Source organism: Rattus rattus, chromosome 3 (genome assembly GCF_011064425.1).
Source record: "Rattus rattus isolate New Zealand chromosome 3, Rrattus_CSIRO_v1, whole genome shotgun sequence".
Lineage (NCBI taxonomy): Eukaryota > Metazoa > Chordata > Mammalia > Rodentia > Muridae > Rattus > Rattus rattus.
Window position 1 is genome coordinate 13,958,952 of NC_046156.1, and position 22,767 is coordinate 13,981,718.

At 46.1% G+C, this 22,767-nt stretch overlaps 1 protein-coding gene across 3 annotated transcripts in view; it reads right to left on the bottom strand.

The window, feature by feature from the left end:
• Ttll7 (tubulin tyrosine ligase like 7) overlaps nucleotides 1-22,767 on the bottom strand; it is a 124,216-nt gene that overhangs the window by 49,969 nt on the left and 51,480 nt on the right. For all 3 annotated transcript variants that reach the window (XM_032897195.1, XM_032897194.1, XM_032897197.1), the window contains 8 exons: nucleotides 20,341-20,505; nucleotides 18,421-18,579; nucleotides 16,081-16,175; nucleotides 10,935-11,082; nucleotides 10,673-10,746; nucleotides 9,539-9,674; nucleotides 6,590-6,676; nucleotides 1,451-1,643 (listed from right to left, as the gene is read on the bottom strand). In XM_032897195.1, coding sequence (XP_032753086.1) covers nucleotides 1,451-1,643; nucleotides 6,590-6,676; nucleotides 9,539-9,674; nucleotides 10,673-10,746; nucleotides 10,935-11,082; nucleotides 16,081-16,175; nucleotides 18,421-18,579; nucleotides 20,341-20,505 — 1,057 coding nt within the window. The remainder of the gene's footprint in view (nucleotides 1-1,450; nucleotides 1,644-6,589; nucleotides 6,677-9,538; nucleotides 9,675-10,672; nucleotides 10,747-10,934; nucleotides 11,083-16,080; nucleotides 16,176-18,420; nucleotides 18,580-20,340; nucleotides 20,506-22,767) is intronic.

A 22,767-nucleotide genomic window follows, 5' to 3' on the forward strand; every position in this document is an offset into this window, starting at 1 on the left:
TGTTCATTAGAGGATTTGTGGCTATGATGCACCTGGCATAAGATTAAAGTGTTAAAGATTAACACAAAACATAGCAAAACCCTTGTTATAACCCCCACCAAAAGATACGATAAGGAGATAAATGTGTAGTTGAATTAGGCTGACTTAAAATAAAGATTTCTACATAAAAACCTGTTTTAATTCTGCATCCCACTTTGTTATGCTACACTCCAATTTTGGTTCTTGAACCTCTCGGTCCCAGAGCATAGTACGATCTCAGAGCTGGGTCTTCTCTCTCCCTGACCCTCATCAGTTCGTGCTATCAAATAACAGTCACATTAGTTGACAGACAAAGCGATCTAAAAATCCAGCAAAACCTGGACATAAGACCGCCAGCTTCCAAAATAAAAACCAAGTCAAAGTCCTTCAGGAAAAGAACTGAAGGAGTGTAACAGCTATCAATGGCTGGTGCTTCGGTCTATCAATCAATAAGGTGGATTCCCTGCTAAATACCCAAACCTTCCATGACAGGAGCAGTGGATGCGTGCATCTTGATGGGATGTTCGGGTTGTTTCTCTGTCTTCTTTGTCTTAGTTCTTCATTCCTTGGGTTCTTTCCTACAAGTCTCAAAGGCCAGTTTTAAGACGCATGGCCAGGACCCACATACGCTAACCAGGGCTGGAGATCAGCTCTGCAAAACCTCCTGCCCTGTTCACTACACTGCCGAGCTGGAGAATCCAGTGGACCCTTGAGGTGCTATGTGACGTGTGACACGGGTCTTATGTCAGTCCTAGGCCAGAGGTAGCAGCAAGAAGGTGTTTTTCAAAAAAGGCTGGAAAACGACGGGGGGGGGGTATTAGCTTGGCTATTTAAGGGTGAGTGACAAATCAGAGGCTGGCCCACGGCCATTGGCACTGAAGGAAGGAAAGGAAAGGGAGAGAGTGGAGATAGCTGAAGGGAACGGGGTAGAAGAAAAGCTATGATGCACCCAAGGCCCTGATTAAATGCTTACCCAGCAAGAAAGCTAGAGGGAGCAAAATGTCGACTACTTCCGGGTTCTGGGGCTCACAGACGTAGCAAGCCAAATGCCTGAGAGATGTTTAAAAGTAAGTAGCCATACCAAACAAAGTAAGTGACGGGTAGAAACTGAGTCAGACAACGATGTGGGCGTAAAAAAAAAGAACGCCTTCCACCTAGAAGAAGCCTTATGGCACGTCCACAAAACCCAGGCCACGACTTAACGGGCACATTATGGGATGGAGGGAAGGGTCCTCAATTCAACCCACTTCCTTCTTACAGAAGTTGAGAGGGCTTGAGGGTGGACCCAAGCTCTGGCTAGGGAGAGACAGGGGAGAGAACACAGGTCTCCTCACACAGGACAATGCTTCTTTTGGCCCAAGGACTTTTTATTGAGTTCAAGAGTTTCGAGTCTATAGTTCTTCCTCAACCAACGTAGGAGAGATTGACTTACTGGATTGCTGGAATAGCTTGCTGTGCTTAAAGCTATATGGGACTTGGTCTAGTCTCTTCTGACACAGTTCTTTATCGTTCTCGTCCAGATCTGAGTTGCTGCTGCTGCCGCTGCTGTCATAGCTGCTGTCACTGCTGCCGTAACACTTCTGCATCTTCATGACCTCTGCACACTCTGGCATGCAGTACAGGGGCTGAAACGGAGGGACATGATTGGTTAGAACCCCACTGCACACTGAACTGTTTTTAAACCCCACCCCCGCCCGCCCATGCTCTCCACCCATTAGTGGTGACAGGAACCCCTCTCTGCTGCTCCCTGCCTTTCAGCCAGTACAGCATGCCCCAGCTGTGAGCCTGGCTTAGCATGCTATGTATGGCTCGGTTCTGGTGAGGACAAGGCTGTTTCTACATGATTGTGATAAACAACGGCGAGTTTCTGTAAATAAAAACAAGGAGTGAGGGGAAGTGTTTAATATTCAAAAAAATACAGATAATCCCAAACCTGATCAGCTTTCCTGACTCTGCCTAAGATTAGACATCAGGCCCTACCCAATTAAAATGTGAGTGGGAGGTGGGGAGGGAGAAAGAGAGGCAAGAAGGACAAAAGGACTAAGAGAGCAGCAACAAGAAAATCCATTAGAACACCACGCACTAAAACATAGCCCAATATCTATCACTCAGGTAACGTCCAGGAAGTAGAGCTTTACATATATGGCGAGTTCACGATTCATATTTATTTATTTATTCATATTTATTTATCCATCTATTTATTTTCCTTGGAATTGGACCCACGGCCAGACTCTCCAAGCCTGCGTGTGTGTGTGTGTGTGTGTGTGTGTGTGTGTGTGTGTGTGTGTGTGTGTGTTATCCACTTCATAGAGACTACAACACGACATGTGAAAATCACTGTGGTGTGAAACTTTTGGAAGAGGGCCAGGATGCAGAAGAGTGACTCTGCACAGATCTGACGGTCATAGTATTGCGCCCTGACATTGCTCACTGAATCAACCTGCTTCCACTCCCTGTGATACATGCTTCTAAAGACGCCAGGTTAAGGGGCAGGGGAGAGATGAGACGATAGAGTGTACAGAATGGAGAACCAGACAGCTCTGTCCCTCGGTTGTTTTAAAGCTGCTTGCTGCACACATCATATACCTCCTGTTCCTGAGGAGACAGGCTTCTGCGGTTGTGTACCGGTGGCTTTGATGTTATTGTATACCATAATGAATTCCATGGGTGTCGTGGGAATTTGTGGGGGAAAAACTGTCCCTTCAGTGTGACAGTGTAGAATAAGAAAGGAAGAGAGGCATTTCAAGAAGCGTCTAGAACACAGAGCAAGCCAAACATGATGATAAAGTGACAGCCTGTGTGAAGGATGAAATACAACCAAAATGGAAAAGGAACTGAACACACTAGGTACCAACTTGTCTTTAAGCACATGCTTTCCTTCTGATGGCCTAATATTCACAGACGACCAAAAATGTTCAAATGGAAATGCATAAAAATCTTTGCCAGCAACACAATCATCAAACACGTTGACAACCTTGACAAACATGAACTTTAGAGAAAAGATGGCTCTGCAGAAGTTTAGCGCACCCCAAAGGGACGGAGGAGAGACTAGGCTTGCAGGAGCGCCCTCCTTTCCAGCAGTGCACAGTTTCCCAACGACCCGGACTACATAATTATTCAACCCTACCAGGGAACCATAGAGGAAGTGGGGCCGCTGAAGCACTGGGTCATGCAAACATTTAGGACTTTTGACCAACATACCATTCAAGCAATGAGCAAACAGGAGTCCTGGCAACTTAAAATCCCAGTTGTGCTCTAACCGTATGATGGAATTTTGAAAGTGGCGTGAAGTTATGACATAAATTATGCTACGTAATTTTATTATGAAACAGGGCAGATGTAAAAATATGTATAGGTATAGATAAAACAAATGTGTACTTACCAACTTAAGAACATCACTAATGCTTTGTGTGGCTAATTAATATTCCTCAAATTCTCAAACATTGTTTACTATATATCATATGGCAAATATATGGTATAGTAAAATACTATATATAGTGTAGTAAAATACTATAGTAATATATATAGTAAAATACTATATATAGTATAGTATAAATACTATTTATCCTGTACAACGTTGATTTAACAAAAATATTCTTCAACTAATAAAGACCTTAGTGACCACTGTTCACCATGAAGCACTGTCTCTCTGAAATGGGAGTTCTCTTTAGAAGTTTGGGCCACTTTAGACACCATGATAAAACTTAAATAAAAATTTATGAATATACTTCTACAGTAATTATGCTATTCTCAGCTGTTTAGAAATTCTTCTGACTTTAACGAGTGAAGGATTTCCCAGTTCATTTCACTTCACCAAATACACCGTTAATTCCTCCTGTTTACCTAGAATGAGCGAAGTTGGAAAAATATGTGATGTGGGTTCTTCCCTGGAACCTCTATTGCTTTGATTTGGACAGCAAGTCTTACATAAGGAAAATAAGATGCCAAGGGCCTTTGCCCATGCCTTTCTACCATCAATGCTGTGTCCCCAGGCTATCCCAAGTTGGCTTTGCCATACGATGACGACTGCTATGTACAGTTCAGGAACTCTAGTGGAAGAACTGGTTGATGCAAGATACTTCTAAGAAGACAAAGCTTTAAAACTCCTCGAGTGTTTCCCCCAATGGAGCCATGATGTATAAAGGCATTCACTTTCTCAGACAATCTAAACATACTTGTTTCACACGGATGTTCAGCTTTCAGAATAATCCGTGACATCCGAGGTCTTCACGAGGATGTCCCTTGACAGGATTGCCTTGTTATCATTTTCAGTTCTTGCTCCTGAAGCGTGCCACAGACTTCCACACCTCCATCACACTCGACCCACACAGTATCACAACCCCAAGGCTCTGCCTTTCGTGTCCCCTAACCCTTGTGAGCAAGGCTCATTTTGCAAATCGGTTTCCAGTGGAAACACCTCCGGTCCAGAAGGCTGTCTCCAGGCAACCCTCCTAATTTACACTGCATACTCACCATGTACACCTTGCTTTGACAGTTACCTGTCCCCTCTTCAACTAGCCAGTGGGAACATTTTGGACACATTCAACAATCTTGACCAATAGATTTGGGAATGTGCAATGTACTAGACGCTCTTAGGTGCTGCAGAGGAGAGACCCTAAAAGTGCACACAACCTCACACCAAGAATGACTTGTCACAACGGCTCTGAAACAGCATCACTCATCACTCATGGGAAAGAGGGGGTGCGAGGGGAAGTTTAAGTAGACTCAAACTTAAGTCTGCATAGTGGTGCAGGGGCAAGCTCACACAACATAGCATGATGCAGGCTAGTTAGGGAGTTTGTAATCAGTCCAGCATTGCATCAGTGTTTTTTCTTCCTCTTTGTCGTACTGAACAAGTATTAAAGCACACCTGTGTGTTTGATGTTTAATAAAGCACGCCTGCGTGTTCTAGTGGACAGGTATTCAAGCATACGAGCCTAACAGATCATGAGCGTGTGTGTGGATGGTGAGATGGCTCTGCGATGCTGAAGTGTAAGTGAAGTACGCACTGAGAAGTGTCTGTGATTTCACAAACTCAACTTCGTGCTTCCCTGCTAGTGAGGAACATCTCATAGACTAAACCGAGGAAGCAACATCACAGACGGTGAGTGAGGCAAACCCGGGCCTCTCTTCTGACGACGCAACAGTGCCCCCGCTCCTAAGAACTGCGTCTGTTTGTAAGAACGCTCTGTCAATGTCACTGTGTCAGCAACGGAAAGGCTCCCAAAGACACTGCAGAGATTCCCGACAGCAGCACTTATTACCACATGGTTCGCAATGGCTGGGCTACGTCGCTGACCCTAAATGTCAACAACAGAGCAATGGACGAGGAAATGCGGCTTCGTGTACACAATAAACATTTTCAGCCATGAGGAAGCCAAATTTGTGTCGTCTATAGGAACACGCACAACTGGGATATCCGCGTTATGTGAATTAAGACAGGCTCAGACAAATATCGTATATTTTTCTCTCGGTTGTGGTTACTGCATTTTATATAGATACAATAAATCATGTACATATACTTTGTATGAGAATAAAAGTAAAAAAAATTGTTGAGGAAGACTGGGGAAGCTAATAGGAGAAACAAAACGGGCAAGAAAAGGGAGAACGGAATTACACTCAACTGAAATGGAAATTTCTGGTGTCTTTGGGGACTCAGTTATGTGGAGTGCTGTTAGCTGAAGCAGACGGGTGAGAGACGGGTGATGGTTGGAAAGAGTATAAGCTTAGCCCCACAGACAGTGTGACGAAGCTCTCGTATTAGGTCGCTTTGCTCCTCTTCGCTAGTCTTTGCTGAAGGCTGTCTTGAATTGGTTCGCCTTGCACTGTGCAGCTGATCTTTGCTCTTCTTGACTTCATAGAGAATAACTCGCCCAAGGACTTCTCCTGAAATTCCGGGGGCTTCTTTCCGCTCAGGAGAGCTTCTCGGTTTCTTCTGGATTGGACCGCGGCTGCTGATTCGTGTTTGGTGTTGGCTGAGTGAACTGGACTGCTGCTGCTGACTGGTGTTTGGTGTGCTGATGGTGGGCTGGACTGCTGACAACGGAGATTGGAATTGTGCCCCCCACCCAAAGAACTGTTTCTAAACAGATCCTCAAACCCCATTTCCTCTTAACCTTTCTTTTCTCCTATCTCTGGTGGGTGGTGGTCTAGAGGGGAGGCTAAAGAACCCAGGTTAAAGAAGTAGGATTTGAAAACTCTAGGCTTACACTCAGCATGCAGTGTGGGCCTTCACATTGTATGAAAACTAAGTGAACAGACAGGAGAGCTCCCTGTTAATGTCCCTCTAGTGGCATAATTTGCCTTATCTATAATCCCGCATGCTGGACTTAGAATAAGAGTAGTCCTCCTACACCCAGCCTATATGAATCTCCAGGCATTCATTAGCACTTGGGGATGAACCAAAATTAATGAAACAAGGCTCATGAGTGTGAGGAAATGCCATTTGCCCGGTGTTGCCTTCACTGAACCCGAAGTTCCTGAAGTTCCTATGAAAAACGCATCCTAACTGTTACGGGAAGTGCAGAGAGCACTTGCACTCGTGACATGGACTTGGGCACCGTCATCTCACCTTCGGTCCTCGGACCCGGGTGGTTTTCCCCATCAGCTTTTCATCATCGATTTCACACTGTTCCAGGAGATCCAGAAGATCTTCCTCCTTCAAAAACATGATTAGAATGCTGATCACTAGAGGAACAGGGACATTTGGACGAGGTCATTGATCCCTACAAGTTGGTGTGCGGTGGTTATTCTAGAACCTACGTAGTGGGGCTCACTCAGATCAAAGAAAGAAACATTAAACTTCAAGAAACTTTACCAAAATCTGTTGATAAACACAATGCAGGGATGAAGTGTGTGTGCTATCATAAGCAAGCATGAACTTCCCAGCCTACTATTAAAATCTCAACCCAACCTAAACGAACCAGCTCACTAGACACTAAGACGTGTAAAGCTCATGTTCGTCTTCCAGACTGCATACCATTGATCATTCCTCCACTGACCAGCACAGCTTAATATCAAAACAGGAAACAGAGAATGAAAGCTGACCGAGAGTTTCATTTAGGAAAATTTTAATGTTAGAATTTTAATGGGTACCATGTAACGAAGCTGCTTAGAAATATATTAATTTATCGCAAGAATATTTTTACAGCCTCACGAAATATTTTGATTCAGGGCCTGTCACTGGTAGAGGAAATCTCTAAGTATCCCAATAGCCTTCTCTTATGAGCCTCTGAATCTATTCTGAAATCAAAGGGAAAACTATAAGACCACCCACCAACACGGGGAGTGGAGCGAACCCACGCAGCTGTACTGAGGGGCAAAGACAGCCACCTCATTGCGGGATCCAGACCTTCTCACAGGCGAAACTATGATCACATATGGTGATTTCTACTTCAAAATCTCCTTCAAGTTTATTGAAAGAAAGGAGGAGTCACCGCCCACAGTAGAAATGCATTCCAATCTAGGAAAGATAGCTATAAAAATCTAAAAAGCCTCGGGCTCTGATCCTACACTGGATTATATGGACAGCATCTTTAGAAACCCAAAACTAATCTCAAGGAGTCTAATTTTATTCAGAAGAAAAATCATACAAAACAATGTTTTCATCCTAAAAACTCCAGATAAACTAAACAGCCATATATTTTAAAAAAGAAAGCTACAGGTGAACAAAGAGAAAAGGAGTTCAACTCTCCAGAAAGAGAGAGGTTCCTCCCTAGAGAGCAGACAGGAGTGGTCACTTTCCACTTGGGGAACCTCTGTCGAATCCCAGCAAAGATGAGCAGACACAAAGTCATCATAGATGAGTTCTACTGAGTTAAGACCGTCATTACCGGGATGATACATTAAGAGACCCAGCTAGCTTGTCTGTTGAGAGCACACTCAAAAATAGAGACATTCATCTGGCTCCGAGGTGTGCCAACACCTTACCTAATTGCCTAGACATGCGGTTGAGGCCGCCATGACATTCTATCCCTGGCTAAATGCAAACATGTCCGCCCTACACAGATCACTGCTAGGTAAGATCAGCCCAGGGAACCACTCAGCTGCTACCTGCCAGGGCCACACAGTAAGCAAATAAACGCAGAGGTTTGTTATAATGCAATGGATTACCAATAGACAAGGACAAAGGGGGAGGAAAGGCAGAAAGGGGTGGGGAGGATGGAGAGAGGGTGAGAAAGAAAAATGAGGGAGGGGGAGGAGGAGAGAGGAGGATGACACAGAGGAGTGGAAATGGGGAAACTGTAACAGGTAAACGGAAGAAAGACATGAGGGTGTGTGCTTGTGCTTAAGATTTCCAAGGCACGGCCTCGTTCTGGAGCCCAGGCTGCTCTTGAATTCAATAGGCCACCCAGGCAACCCTTCTGCCTCAGTCTCCCAATTGCTAGTAAGGCAATGGAAGGATGGAATCTTAACTTCTCCTCTTTGCCAAGTCTAAGTAGCATCAAGAAAAACTACTGCAGTGTTAGCTGTAGTTAAAAGAAGAACGTCACAGGCCACTGGGTTACCTCCCTGGGTTTCTTTATCCAGTTTCATACACGCATCTATGTCAGAAGGCATTTCATTATGATATAATGAAATTACAACACACTATCAGAATCATCTGCCTGAAGTGTGTCCTGTTAGGCATCTTATTGATGAAGCCACTTGGTTAGCTCTGAAATGTGACCACCTCTTAAGAAGAAAAGAATCAAGAACATCATAAAGGTAAAGTGTTTCTATATGTAAAGTTTAGCTGGTGCCCATCATGTGTGTGTATGTGTGTGTGTGTGTGTGTGTATGTGTGTATGTGTGTATGTGTGTATGTATAGGTCTATGTGCATGTGTGTATGACTCTATGTGCATGCACGTGTGTCTGTGTGCAAGTAAAAGTGTGTGTATGTGTATGTTTGTGAATGTATTGGTGTGTTTATGTGTATATATCTGTGTGCATGCTTGTATGTGTACATGTGTATATTTGTACGTGTGTTGTGCATGTGTGCATGTTTGTGCATATGTCTTTGTGGATGTCTGTATGGTGCAGGTATATGTGCATGTGTGTATGTTTGTGTATCTCTGTATGCAAATATGTGTGCGCATGTGTATATATGCATGTGTGTATGTCTGTATGCATGCTTGTGTGTGTACATGTATGTGTGTGTGTTTATGTATATCTACTTGCACGCATGTGTGTGCATGTGTTTGTATGTGTGTGTTTGTGTGTACAGAAGTCAGTGAGGGTTCTGTGTCTACCGCTCCACCTCGTTCCCTCGAGACAGGGTCTCTCCCTGAATCTGAACCAGGTTGGCAGCTGGTAATGCCCAGGGATCTTCCTGTTTATGCGCCATGAGGCTGGGGTTACAGATGCATGCGTGCTTACAACAGGCTTTGTACTTGGGTATAGAGGATTTGGAATCGGATCTTCACGCTTAAACAGCAAGCACTTCTACCCACTGAGCCATATCTTCAGCCTAAGCTGGGTCCTTCGCTACGGACACACTGCCTGGCTCTCCCTTCGCTGTACGCAAAAGCTCATCCTCACCCGCATCTTCTTCAGAGGATTGTTCATCTCTCGATGGAAGGAAGTCGCTCTTCCCGAGAGGAAGGTCTGGAAGGCGACAGCCAGCAGACCTTCATACTTCTCAAGCAGTGTTTTATCTTCTGGAGGATAAATTCTCCTACAGGAAAGGAAATCAGAGAAACCCATTGGCTTAAAAGAGTCTAACCCAATTCAGTAGTCAAGATCACCAGGTTTGAAAGGCCGTCGCCCTCCCTGCTCTGGGCCACCTAGGTGCTAGACACAGATGTGGATGGTTAAGGGGGTAGCCATCTGCTACACCACTTAACATTTATGGAGAGAAGTTTCGCTGAAGTGTTTGAAGAATGGTGATTGGAGAAGTTGGTGAAATACTGAACTTGGTAAGTGTCCTGAGGAGCTGGGATAACACAGTCTCAACATACAAACAAGTATGTAGGATTGCATGTACTCGTCTGAACAATCTTTCAGGGGTAAGGAAATGAAAATAGAGTGGAGGCAGAATGGGAAAAGTATCTTCCCCTCTCCTGGCTGCTATGGAGGTGTTGACGTCAGGGAAGACTGTCTACCAGAAAAGGTAAGAAAATCTGAACCCCCTTCCCCGCCCTTTGCTAAGTCCTCATGTGGCAATGTCAGGCTGGGAGGAGGGACCATCTTTCCCATAATATTAAGGAGTTCCTCTTTGTTCTTTCCAGGGGTATTTTGTGCCGATCTCCCTCACCCACTCTCCCATCTCCACCCAGACCCTTCAAATGCCTTCTTAGTTTGCCTAGTTGTTAAGGAAGTACAGCAGTCGCCAGAAACTGCCAGAAAGAGTACTAGGAGCCTTGACATTTGCTGTTCTTAAAATACTACATAATGACCTAGGACAGTCACAGAAAAGGTTGGTTGAAAGCCTCTCCAGGCAGAGCAGAAGCTGGGCCAGCCAACGGGAGCTCCGTCAAGCCAGAGCCATCTACCTGCACATACCCTTTCGTGTTCTGAAACAGTGTGTGAAAGCTGTTTCTAACAAAGCAAGCACAGCTCTTAAAATACACAGAAAAAGGTTAGAATGAAGCACCACCTCTTTGGTCTCAGAAAAACAAAACAAAACAACAACAACAACAACAACAACAACAACAAACTGGCAGAAGTGTCTACCTGTAATTCCCCATGTGTCGGTTTTCATGTTCTTCTTGGGAAATCTGCTTTCGTACTTGAAGGAGTCTCTCTTTCTAAAAATGAACAGATGTTTATAAAAATTATGCTAGGTCATGCAGTTGAAATTGTTAAGGAGTCGTTAAAATGTTCCCAGCAGGCCGGAGTGCGGCTCGGTGGCAGACTGCTTGCCTAGCATGGGTTCTCTCTGTGCCACAGCACAAGTCGGAATAAAAAGCCAAGACCCCAAGCCCGGCGCCCGTACCAACTCTTCTTTCCGCCTCTCCAGCTGGTGCCTCTGCTGCTCCCAGTCGGAGGAGCCTGGCGAAAGCCTTCTTATTGGATTTTGACCGTACAGCCTCCTCTGAGCCTCTGCCTTTTGCTTGGCTAAGTTTTTCCTTTTATCGCTGGTCCTGAAATGTAAGACACAAGACCGTGACTCTCACCTCAGAGAAGTTCTGATGGCATCCCCCTGAGGAGGAGCTGCAGGTGAGGACACATGCTGAACCAGGAAGAGAACTGGTAAGATGATATCCTCACATACATCTAATCATCAAGGAAAGGGGCTCTCTGTATGGAAGGTCAGAGATAGAAATCCTGTATATCTTGAAGAGTCCACAGCTCCTGGCTTCATAGTTCATCCTAGAAATGCAACATCTATAGTCTTTGGTGAATTAAATGCTGAATCTGTCTCCCTCTCTCTTAAACGTAAGCCACACTGATGTGTTTTGTTTCCCCCTACAGACTTAATCTAGGTAATTGACAAATGTGTCTCTCTCTTCCTTCTCCCAATTTGTTTTATTTACACTCTGCTAGACTGAGCACTCTTTCCTGCACTTGCAGACAAGTCTGGAACCCTAGGGAGTGTCATCGCTTGAAAATTGACTCCACATCCCTCCCATTGTTTTGCTCAACTGTGGGCATTTAGCAACAACTCTCTAGTGTGCAGAGAAGAAGCCCTGCTCGCCGACATTTGCCTCTGTACCTCCCTCCTCTCCTGTCCCTCCCGCGTGGAGCCCGACTAAGTCTGAGATCTTTCTTTGCCACTGCAGATGCAGCACGGTAGAATCCAAAAGACATTGAAAAGCAAAATAAATGCTGCCCTCAGCCGCAAAGACGTAACCAGAGCCCTCATCCCTAATCTTAGACACCGTCACAGCTTCTGTTGCCGTTACTCTGACATGGATGCCAATCAAAGGGGAAAGATGGAGTGCTGTCTGCTCAGTTCGAAGAAGGAAGAGTTGTGGAAGCTACAGAGTGTCCCGCTGAAGCCATTAAGGATGGCTCTTCCAAAGACAATAGTTTGGGGAAAGGACAGACGTAAAGTGAGGGACAAGACAGATTCCTGGTGTTAGTGACTGAGAATATTTCTGTTCCCATGACGACTGTGGGTCCGGCTGAGTGTGCTCAGGGGAGAGGAAATTCCAGGGCTGAGATATTTATCATCGTCAGTGTCATCACCTCCACCATCATCCTCCTCCTCATGTTTAAGATCCCAGTTGTTCTAAAATAATCACTTGTATATAGCAGAGACAAAAGGAAAAAGAAGAGAGAAAAATAAAAAGGAAAAGTGGGAGAGGGGCACGGGAAAGAGGGACCTTTTTTGGTTTTCTTCATAGAGGTGTGGTCTTTTATTAGAAAAAAAAAAAAAAAAGCCCAGAACCAGGCACTAGAGTCCTGCCCACAGAAGCCCGAAGCATAAGAGTTTCTCTATTACATATCCTGCTGGGGTGATAGGAGAGGAATGCTCTGCAAGAAAATGGCCGCTGTGCAGTTCAGCCAAGTGGACGAAGGCGGCGTCTGCTGGCTTTTGTTTAGTCTTATAAATAATAGCACAGCTACAGTTGACTTGGGCGGAGCTTGGAATGCCCCTCCTTCTTCTCCAGTCAGAACTGTAAACAAACCCACTTCCTCTTTCTAACTCTTATCTGCAGGTTGGACCAGCAGACCCAGCAAGCAAGCGACCCTGGGTTCTAACACAGCACTAGGGTCCCAAGTCAGGTCACACCAGAGCTGCACGCACACCTGTGTGGACACACATAACTTTGAGAGTCTCTGGGCAGGGGGCTTCCTCCACCCCTCTGTGGTGCATCCTGCACTGGTCACAGCAGACGTGGGAAGACGCTCTACCTTCCCCCTCCCTCAGTTCTTAACAAGTCGTTTCCCAGACGACAAGGTTCTCCCTTTGTGTTCTAGTTCAAAATTCTCCACACTAGCTATGGCCCAAGGGGTACGAAAACAGACAGAGGGTCCACTGCCCTTGTGGAGGTGACAGCCTAGCCAGGATGGGAGACAGGATAGAAACCAACATACAGGGCACGGAATGGTGGAGAGGATGGTGAAGTCAAGAAGGGGGGAGGGGAGGCTTGAGATGGGTTTTAAGGGGAAATATTGACATGAAGGTAGTCAATACATATGCTATAAAGCATGGTGTCTGGCCCCAGAGGTCCACGTCCTGGGAGCTTGCTCTCCAACCTAACATCCTGAGAGTTAACAGACCCTTTAGAGGAAGACTCTAGAGCAAGGTGATTAGGGGAATCACCAAGAACGGGTCATCCATGTTTCTGGAAACGCTGGGTTAGTTCTGAGTTGAATTGAGTCTTAGGTGCTGAATGACTGGCGGTGAAATCTGACTGTTGACCAAGCTCGCCAGCTTCCCGGTCTGCCTCACTACTTCCCGCCTGCTCTTCAGTACGTGCTTGAGTTCCTTCTCCTTTCCCACGATGAGGAGACGCAGTATGAGGCCCTCACAAGAAGCCAAGAAAAAGCAAGCAAGCAAGCAAGCGTATCCTTGGCCTTCAGAACTGTGGGACAGATAAACCTATCCTCTATATAATTTCTTCAGCCTAGGAGAGCTTTGCTAGAATGAAAGGAATAGTAGCATGATTCTACCCCAATTACACCAAGGATTTGGACATGCGTTTATTACAAGTGTTGACTCTCTGCTTGGGCCTGCTGACCCTGCTCTGGGAGAGGAGCATGAAGAGCTAAGTGGCAGCCGTGGGGTTGGCAACGTTTAGCTGATTCCTCACAAAGGAGGAAGGGGAAGAGGACTGCGCCCCGCTGCTATTACTGTCACGTGAATGGTTGCCCTTAGCTAGCGGAGAACAGCAACGGAACACTTTCTGTCTTCACCACGGTCCACACGCACTGTCCTGTGAGTCCGTCCAGGGACCGCTCCCTTGTCTCGTGTATGCCAAGTGATGGTAGCACTGGGGTACCTGAAGTCCTGTTCCCTGGTGTCATAGTCACGTTGAGCACGTGGCCCTTCGGGACACATAAGAGAACTGTACCTATTTGTGGTGATAGTAAGGGGCCTGTAAAAAGTCCTTCATCAACTCTAGAGGAAATAGGCTTTTTAAACACCCAGTGAGTACCTATGTTCATATTTAACGTTTGTGGGACGGAGGCGTACGTGATCACCAGCAGTGGGGAGAAAGAAATAACGCAAGAGGTATGACGGAAGGAAAAGCCTGAGTTCTACTCATACTTGGGCTAAATAGGGGATGCCTTGTCCACTCATTCATTCACTTCCTTGCTGATTTAGTAAACGTTTATAATCACAGGTTAGGCTAATAATAATGGCAATAATAGTGACAGTGACAGTTATAGTAATAATATAATGGTGTAGCACTCACTGTCAGCGGACAATGATAAATTCGGGATCTGGGCTCCAGACAGGGCCCGAGCCACCAGAGTGCATCACTTCATAGGTACTCGGATCACGGACTCCAGTGTCATGCTCACAAGGATGAGTGAAATTGACACAGAGAAAAGAGAAATGAAGCCAGGACATAACAGGGGGATGGGAAGCAGGGGATGTGGGGTGAAAGGGTGGACCATGAAGTGCTGTGTGCTGCGGTGCCCCCCTTGCACGAGGGAAGACAGGTGTGCAACACACGTGTGCTCTAAGTATTAAAACCCTCGCTCTGTCCCGTGGGGAACATGAAGGTACACGTGGAGGAAGCTCCGTGCTCCTAGACTTAGAAATCTCTTGCCCCTTACGTTGTCTGACCTCTGAAGTGACCAAGAATATCTACAGATAATTTCTGAATCAGTGTCACTGTTTGTAAATCAAAGATGCTCCAGGGATATCCGTAAGTTGAGCATAAGGTGCTGTAATATGTAAAAGGTACAGATCGTGGAGCGGGTAGGCGCAGTGACAACTACAAAACTGAAAGTGCAGACGCACGCACCTTCTGCCCAGCAGCAGAAGCCATGCGCGGATGAACAGCCAGACTTCGCGTCCTTTTCTCCAGGTGCCTTACCAGACAAAACCAGGTCTCGATAGTAACTGCTAAATGCTTGCAAAGTTTTAAATAAAAGAATCCCTTACAGGATCCCATAAGCTAGGTATAGAATCCCAATCGTCAGGGCCCTCGAGTCGGGTGCCATGAGCTGGGTTTCTCCCAGCAAAAGTCAGACACGCAGCACAGGGCAGCTAAGTTAAATAGCGCTCTCTCTCTCTCTCTCTCTCTCTCTCTCTCTCTCTCTCTCTCTCTCTCTCTCTCTCTTCTCCTTGATGAAGCAGGTTTACTGTATCCAAAGCTGGCTTCAAACAATCTTCCTGCCTCCCCTAACAAATTCCTTCCACAATGGGTCAAAAGCCCTTCGTGCGTGACAGCATTTTGAATACCTGGGACCATGGCCCTGCCCCCAGCAGGTTTCCCTTCCAATCTTCCTTCCCACTCGGTTGTCTCACTGAGCAATGACATCTCTTTTCGTACAGAAGCCAGACAGAAAAGAAAGACCCAGGAAGGGAGGAATCCTTGTTTACGGTTTCCTGAGTGGCTGGTACTTGCCTTTCCTCCCAGGAGAAGGAAGGTAAGTTAGAGAGGGTCCCCTACCACACCAACACCAAGCCGACTTGTACTTTATGATAAAGTCTGTGATTTAATGCAGTTCCCACAGGATGCAATGGACTGTATGGGGCGGCAAAGGCAGTGGGCACGGGGAAATGGAAAGGCATGTTAAAACAACGTGGGTTTGCACAATGGAGCGAAGAAAGCCGAAATGAGAAACAGAAAATAGGAGAGATTCGCAATGCAAAGCCAGTTTCTCGTGTGAGTGCCTGATCTGTGCCAAAGGTGGGGGCCCCAGCACGTGGGAGAAAGGCTCACTTGGTGTCGGGGGAGGCCCCAGTGGGTATGAAAAAGGCTTACCTGGTGTCTGAGAGACCCCAGGGAGGAGTCGAGTAAAGTTCACCCCATATTTGGGGGGACAGCAGCAAACAGGGAAAAGGCTCAGCTGAATGTATAGTGTACCCTAGCGAGCAGGGGAAAGTCTCGCCTGATGTTTGGGGGACCCCAGCAAGCAGGGAAAAGGCTCACCAGATGTTTGGGGGACCCCAGCAAGCGAGGAAAAGGCTCACCAGATTTTGGGGGGCCCCGGCGAGCGGGAAGATGTCTCACCTGATGTTCAGCAGCTTCAGTGCATTTAGCAGAACCCCCCGTTTGACGTCATAGTCTATTTTCTGATCAGTTCCAAAGCTTGGGGCTCGATTAATCTGAAATTCACAGAGAAAGCAGTGAGGAGATCAGTACACAACCCAGCCGTGTTTCTCAAATGTATGTGGACTCCCAGTCACGAGCCTCCGACTCCACGTGGAAGAAGCGCTAGACCTCACCACCGCACCTGTTTTTCTGTTACCCGAGGGCAAAGAACTGCAGAAAACACCTGCAGGCACCTGCTTCCCCACCCACGGGTTCATTCCTAATCGCCAGAATTTCCTGACCACTCTTCAACCACTGACCCATCAAGCCTTAGGGAAATCAAATACAACTGACCGTGAAAGCTAGGAAGACCTATAACAGAGGTATTACCAACCCACTGATGGTTACACATGCGTGTGTGCTCAGCATGTAGATGCCACCAGCCCCCTCTGTTCAGATCTTCCTGATGAATTCTTTTGCTTCCTAAAATGTAAATTTGGTTTCTCTCTACCTAGCTCGGTAGTGATTTATTACCCTTGATGTCTGCAAGGATTGATTCAACCACTCGGAAAACACTCCTAACAACAGACCGGACACAGTTTTCCATCCTGAAAATGTTTTCAGTGCTTGGAAATTCCTTTAAGTTTGCCAATCCTTGGCCAGATTCTAAATAGCTAGGCATTCCCCTTCTCAGACAGTTTCCGCTTTACTCCACGTGGTGGCGCCAGAAAGTCTCAACGCTGTGGGTGAGACTCACGTAGGCAGCAAAAGGAAGAGCAGGCTCTCACACTGTACATTTAACAATCTGAACACGCAGAATATTCACTCCACACACACAGCAATGCTATGGGATGCTTGACATTAATGATTCTGAGCTGAGTAAGATGTAAACCACGAAGGATAGAGAATAAAAAAAAAATGTCTATTGGGAGCTTTAAAAAAACACACAGAATTCAACTGTTCAGTACGCTGTGACGTAGCCAGCTAATCGGAAAGTTCCTGTGAGCAAAGCCTCTTCCGAAGGTCACTTCCGCGTTTTATAAAGTTCTTATTCCCAGCAATCCTTTGCTTTCCTCCTTGTGAACCACGAGAGCGCCTTCGCCCCCCACCCGTCAAGGATGAATGAACAGGACAGGAGCAGAGGAAAAGACAACAGCAGGCAGGGGACGGGTTCTGGGGTCAACGTGTGCAATCTCGGGAACAAGATTCCAGACACAGACGGTTGAGGACTCCTCCATCCAGGAACGGCCGGTGCAGGGGAGCCGACACGACTCACACAGGTCTTATTTCTAGGACCCAAAGCGGACTAAAATTCTAGCCAGCAGCAAACTGAACATTCTTGGACCTGTGATGCAGGCAATTTGCCCAGGCAACATTCCTCTCTTTCTCTCCCTCGCTCCAATTCAAAATGTGTACTTTCCTCCAAAATGCATTTTGGATCACGATCTCACGTCACACCCATCCAGGTTGCCTGTGGGAACCTGGAGACCGTGATGCGATTTCTCACGTCAAACAGCTAACCTGAGAGGGACAGCCCTCCGGAATGAAAGGGCAGGGTTGATTCGAGCTTCTGTGGCAGAGGGTTCCTGGAAACATAACTCCTCCTGTGCTGTCGCCCTGACAGATGTCTACAAACAGTAAGGAGTGGCCTCGAGAAGGCAGGTTCCTTCTGTGGTGACCGAGCAGGGGTCCTAGAGAGACCATCTGGACGGGAGAGAGCTGGACAAAGATGCTAAGGTGCCTCGTGCGTGACACAGATATAAATGTGACTGGGCAAGACAAAAGCAGGGTTGTCTTCATATGCGTTACACTGCTCCATACATTAAGTGACATTTCACAGTAAGATTAATAATAACTAGATGGTGCAGGCCGCAAACCCATTCAGATTTCAGAAATATCAGATGGCCATAAGGGGGAACGTCTGTCCCCTGCAGTGTTAAGCACTGGGTACTAAAAAGTCATCAACTGGAGCCCTTCTCCGTGCAGTGCTTAAAGACACAGTAAAGACGGGGTCCAGAGGCAGTGCCCACGCAGAGGAGACGTAAGACCCAGAGTTCACTGTGTAAGCGGCCAACAGCTCAGAGTCAGCTCCCTCTACATTAAAGAGAGGGCGGGATAGAAAATCCTATCCATTCATCCTCGGGAGCGTTCTGCCCCAGAATTTCCACTCCCTCCCTCCCACATACGCTCCACTCCGGCCTCACTCCAGCCAGTGAGCTGGGGGCACGTGTGCCAAGTCCACACTTGAAACCCGGTTTTTAAACACGAAGGGCCGTGATGAACGCGGTGTCTCTTTACACGCCTTAGAGGACGCCTTACCTCCAGAAGCCAAGGCTTGAGCTTCCTATCCAACAAGATGTCGAAGCCCAGGACTTCGAAGCAGACGCTCTCGCTCCCGGGGGGCTGGCCGGGTCTGCACATCCGATAAGCGTGCAGGACATGAGGTTCTGCTACAATCAGCGTCTTTACCACCAACTCCTGTTGAAATCGAGACGGAAGGCATCAAGTGCTTTACTCGGATGCAGTTTCACTTTCAAAACGTGGCCTAGGGGGGCCCTGCACCCTCTTTGGCACCAGCCTCCCAAGCTCTTCTGCACCCACTCCCCACCCCACCCCCAGTGCTGCTCTTTGTCCGTCCATCTATCTGCCACACTCTCTGATTTTCTCTGGTAGGTGACACTCCTTCCCACCCAGGCTCTGTGCTGTCCCATCTTCCTGCAGGCTTTTCCCTGAGCTCCCCGTGCCATCCCGGACAGGACTTCCGCATCCAGCCTGAAGAGCAGCCATGTTTGAGAATGCATCCTACGGCATGGAACCAGTTGATGCTTTTCTGTGTTTGAACAAGATACTTGTACTTTCTTCCTTTTTTTGCACCATCCCATTGTCCATAATAGTGCCTGGCATTGGAGATGCTCAAAGGCATTCATAAGCAAATAAGAAAAAAAAAAGGAGTATATGCTAGCCCTGTACAAATGGAGAAGAACTACAAGGAGGGAAAATTTGAGGGCGGGTGCGGCATTCCACAAATAGCCTTAGGGGACCTCCACGTGTACAGATCCTGACACGAAGTCCAGCGAGAGACACAGAGCAAGCCTTCGCTAAGTGTTAGCTACTTAACTACTGTTCCACTGCTGGTCTGATGTTTTTCAGGAATCCCTCTCATGGCTCATGGCAAACATCCTACCTTTGGGTGGAAGCAGTTTCACAGAAAACGGGGAGAAAGGCATTAAGCTCAGTGTTGTCACCCAGAGGCACTGAACGTCACCCAAAGTTCAGTGTTCAGTGGCTGCATATTCATTGCAGTTCCACAGTTGTAATAATGCATTGGAAATGTTTTTAAAATATTCTCGTCTGACTGGTTGTTCGTAACCATCTAGCTAAGTATCCTGATTTGTAGAGACCGCAAAATGTGTCAGAGATTATGAGACTTACATTAGCATTCCAGGCTCACCTCTAAAAATTGTACCTTGGGATCTAACAGAAGTTAATTTCCATACCCTCCACTAGTCTTGCTTGAGCGCGTCCATCTAACTCAGTTTGGTGGGAAAAATATGACTAAAGCCAGAGTGTAAAGAGGAGAGCTGACCACTGCTCTCTGGCTGGTCCTTCACTCTGACATCCCCGACTAAGGCAGCATGGAAGGTTATGTTTTCATGGAAACTCTCTCAAAGACCCAAACTCATATGGTGAAGAAGGACAAAAGAGTGCCAGAAGGGGAAAGCCTGGAGTATGTTCTGGATTAATGAGTAAGTAGATGGGTGAATGGATTGGAGAGAGGGTGGGTGGGTGGGTGGATGGATGGATGGATGGATGGATGGATGGATGGATGAATGGATGGATGGATGATGAATGGATTGAATAGGTGGGTGGGTGGATGGGTGGTAAAATGATAAACGTATCAATAAGCAAAACTTCATCCTCAAAACTAATGCCATGCTTACTTTAAAATAAACTTCTTGCTATTCTATTTTAGATATCACCTTCCTTCTCCCTTCCATTTGAAGCCCTTTGTGACACCCTGTGTACCTCTCCTGATAGCATAACTCCATGCCCTGGGATTGTTGAAGGTAAAAATACCTTTCCCTGGAAATGAAGTTCTTACTTCCCAAGGCCTGTCACAAGAAAAATCTCTTCTGCTCAACCTCAGATACGATACTCTTTTTTTTTTTTAAGTTTGCTGGTATTTAAATTTAATGCTAGTGAATATACATTTGCAGTTACAGAATACAATACTCTTACCGAGATATCGCTCCAGAACTTGGTAACATCGTGTTGATTGGCCTGTAGGAATTCGGTAAACCACTTGATTGAACGCTTGCTGCCTTTGTCTTCCGTTTCATTGCGTTCAAACCGTTCATTGTGTTTGTTCACTGAGTAGTTGGTCAGATGCATGTATAACTGGGTCTGTGAGGAGGAAGAGCAAAGGGTCACCACCGGCGAGAGCCACGGCCATGTGGTGTCGCCGGAAAGAGAACCTTAGAGACTTGATAAAACGTAAAAGTTCTTAACCCCAGAGATGGCGAGCATCGATGCAGAAAGCTTTTCCCTAAAGGCATGGGCTGAGCAAAGAAAGCCCTTGGGGCTGAGGGTGAGCTGCAGAATGCTGATCAATGAGGGTTCAGTGACCCCCAAAACAGTTCAGGCAGTTGCCACCACCACTGAGTACCCATCAACACTAGACATTACTGTGGAAGACACTGTATGCTCTGCTCAAAGGAAATAAAGTAATCAAACTAGAACTGGGCAGAAGCTTCCTCCCTGCTGGATCGTTTCGCATGGTGTTGAAGGTGCTGTGGGGTTAGAAGCATCATCGATTCTCCCGCTGATGACTGGGGGGGGCATGTGCCTGCTGCCCCTCTAGTGACAACTCAGTAATGGGAGAGCCAACCGCATCCTGTTTGGACTCACCGTCCATTGCACAGCAAGGAATCCATGTCTGGTGCTGTAAACTTGTCAAACTGCCTTCAAAACAAGGATGTTTGTGCCCCTAGGTTAGTGGGGCTGCTAGTTTTGATGAGAGAGGCTTGTTTACACAGTGGGCTTACTAATGACAGCCTCGTCACCAATCTGGGTGATGGGCATACTTGATATCTGAGTGTTCAACTAGCTACAGAACGTCTGCATTTCCCCCGTCCAAAGCTTAGTGGACATCACAGAAAGGGGGGAAAAGAAGAACGTGAGAGCTGGAGAAAGAGCAGAAAGTTATAGATGCTCATTCTGGAGAGACATGGCCACTGCACCCAGGAATTCACAAATGCTGCAATTACTTGAGATTAGAATAATTAATGTCAAAAAAAGCAATATAAGGAAACCTATGAAACTAAAAAATAAAAATAAAAGGGCATGGAAGTATAAAAGGGGGGTACTTAGGTGTGAGAAAGTGTGTGAGGAGGACAAGAAAGGGCACTTGGGGAAAGATGATCAAAATACGTCACGTGCGTATATGCATATATTTATGGGTCATAATGAAACCCATAAATATTTTCCAGTGAGATAAAATGGCACTTTTCCCTCAAGAGGGCCATGAATGTTAGTACTGCAGGATGAATCACGAATTATTTATGATATCTACAATCAAAATACCAATGAATGACATCAAAGGTAGAAATTAAAATGTGAGGTGTTGATGAGTAAAACTACTCCATTAGCCCTTCATTACCCCACTAGTTTTCAGTGCTTGGCCCCCCATTCATTGTTTATTCAAATCTATTTGGGGAAGGAATCTTCTAAGAAACATGCTACAGCTTTTAAAAAACAATTAAAAATTGATGGTATAAGGAAGCAGGGTACCCAAGACACAGAACTACAAACACATCTGTCCCCACACCGCACACTGATTGAGAGGTCACCTGGGCCCTCGGCAGACAGCACCTGACATCAATAGTAACCATTAAGGCTATCTACATGCTATCTACATATGTCTACATGGTGTCTATATGATGTCTACATGTTGTCTATAGATGTCTACAGATGTCTATATGGTGTCTACAGATGTCCACAGGATTTCTACATTATGCCTACACACTGTCTACAGATGTCTACATACTGTCAACATGAGCTCTATAGATATCTACATGCTATCTACAAATATCTACATGCAGACTACAAATGTCTATATGCTGTCTACAGATGTCTACATGGTGCCTATGAGTATCTATATGGTGTCTACAGATGTCTACATGCTGTCTACAGATGTCTACATGCAGTCTACAGATGTCTACATACTGTCAATATGAGCTCTACAGATATCTACATGCTGTCCACATGCAGTCTACAGATGTCTACATGCTGTCTATAGATATCTACATGCTATCTACAGATGTCCACAGGATGACTACAGATGGCTACAGGATGACTACAAATATCTACATACTGTCTGCAGATGTCTACATGATCTCTACACATGTCTACATGCTGTCTACACATGTCTACAGGACAAGTGTGAGACAGAGCTGGCCTCGTTTATGGCATTTGTGTTTTAGACTTTTCATTTCGTTTCGCTGTTTTAGATGGATCCTGTTTGTTTGCTTGTTTTGGGACACGATCTCACTGGATAACCTGGAACTCACTGTGTAGCCCACACTGCATGAAACTTATGATCATCTTGCCTCAGACTCAGGAAGTAGCACCACGCTTCCTGTTTATTGGCACTATTTTCTTTAAACT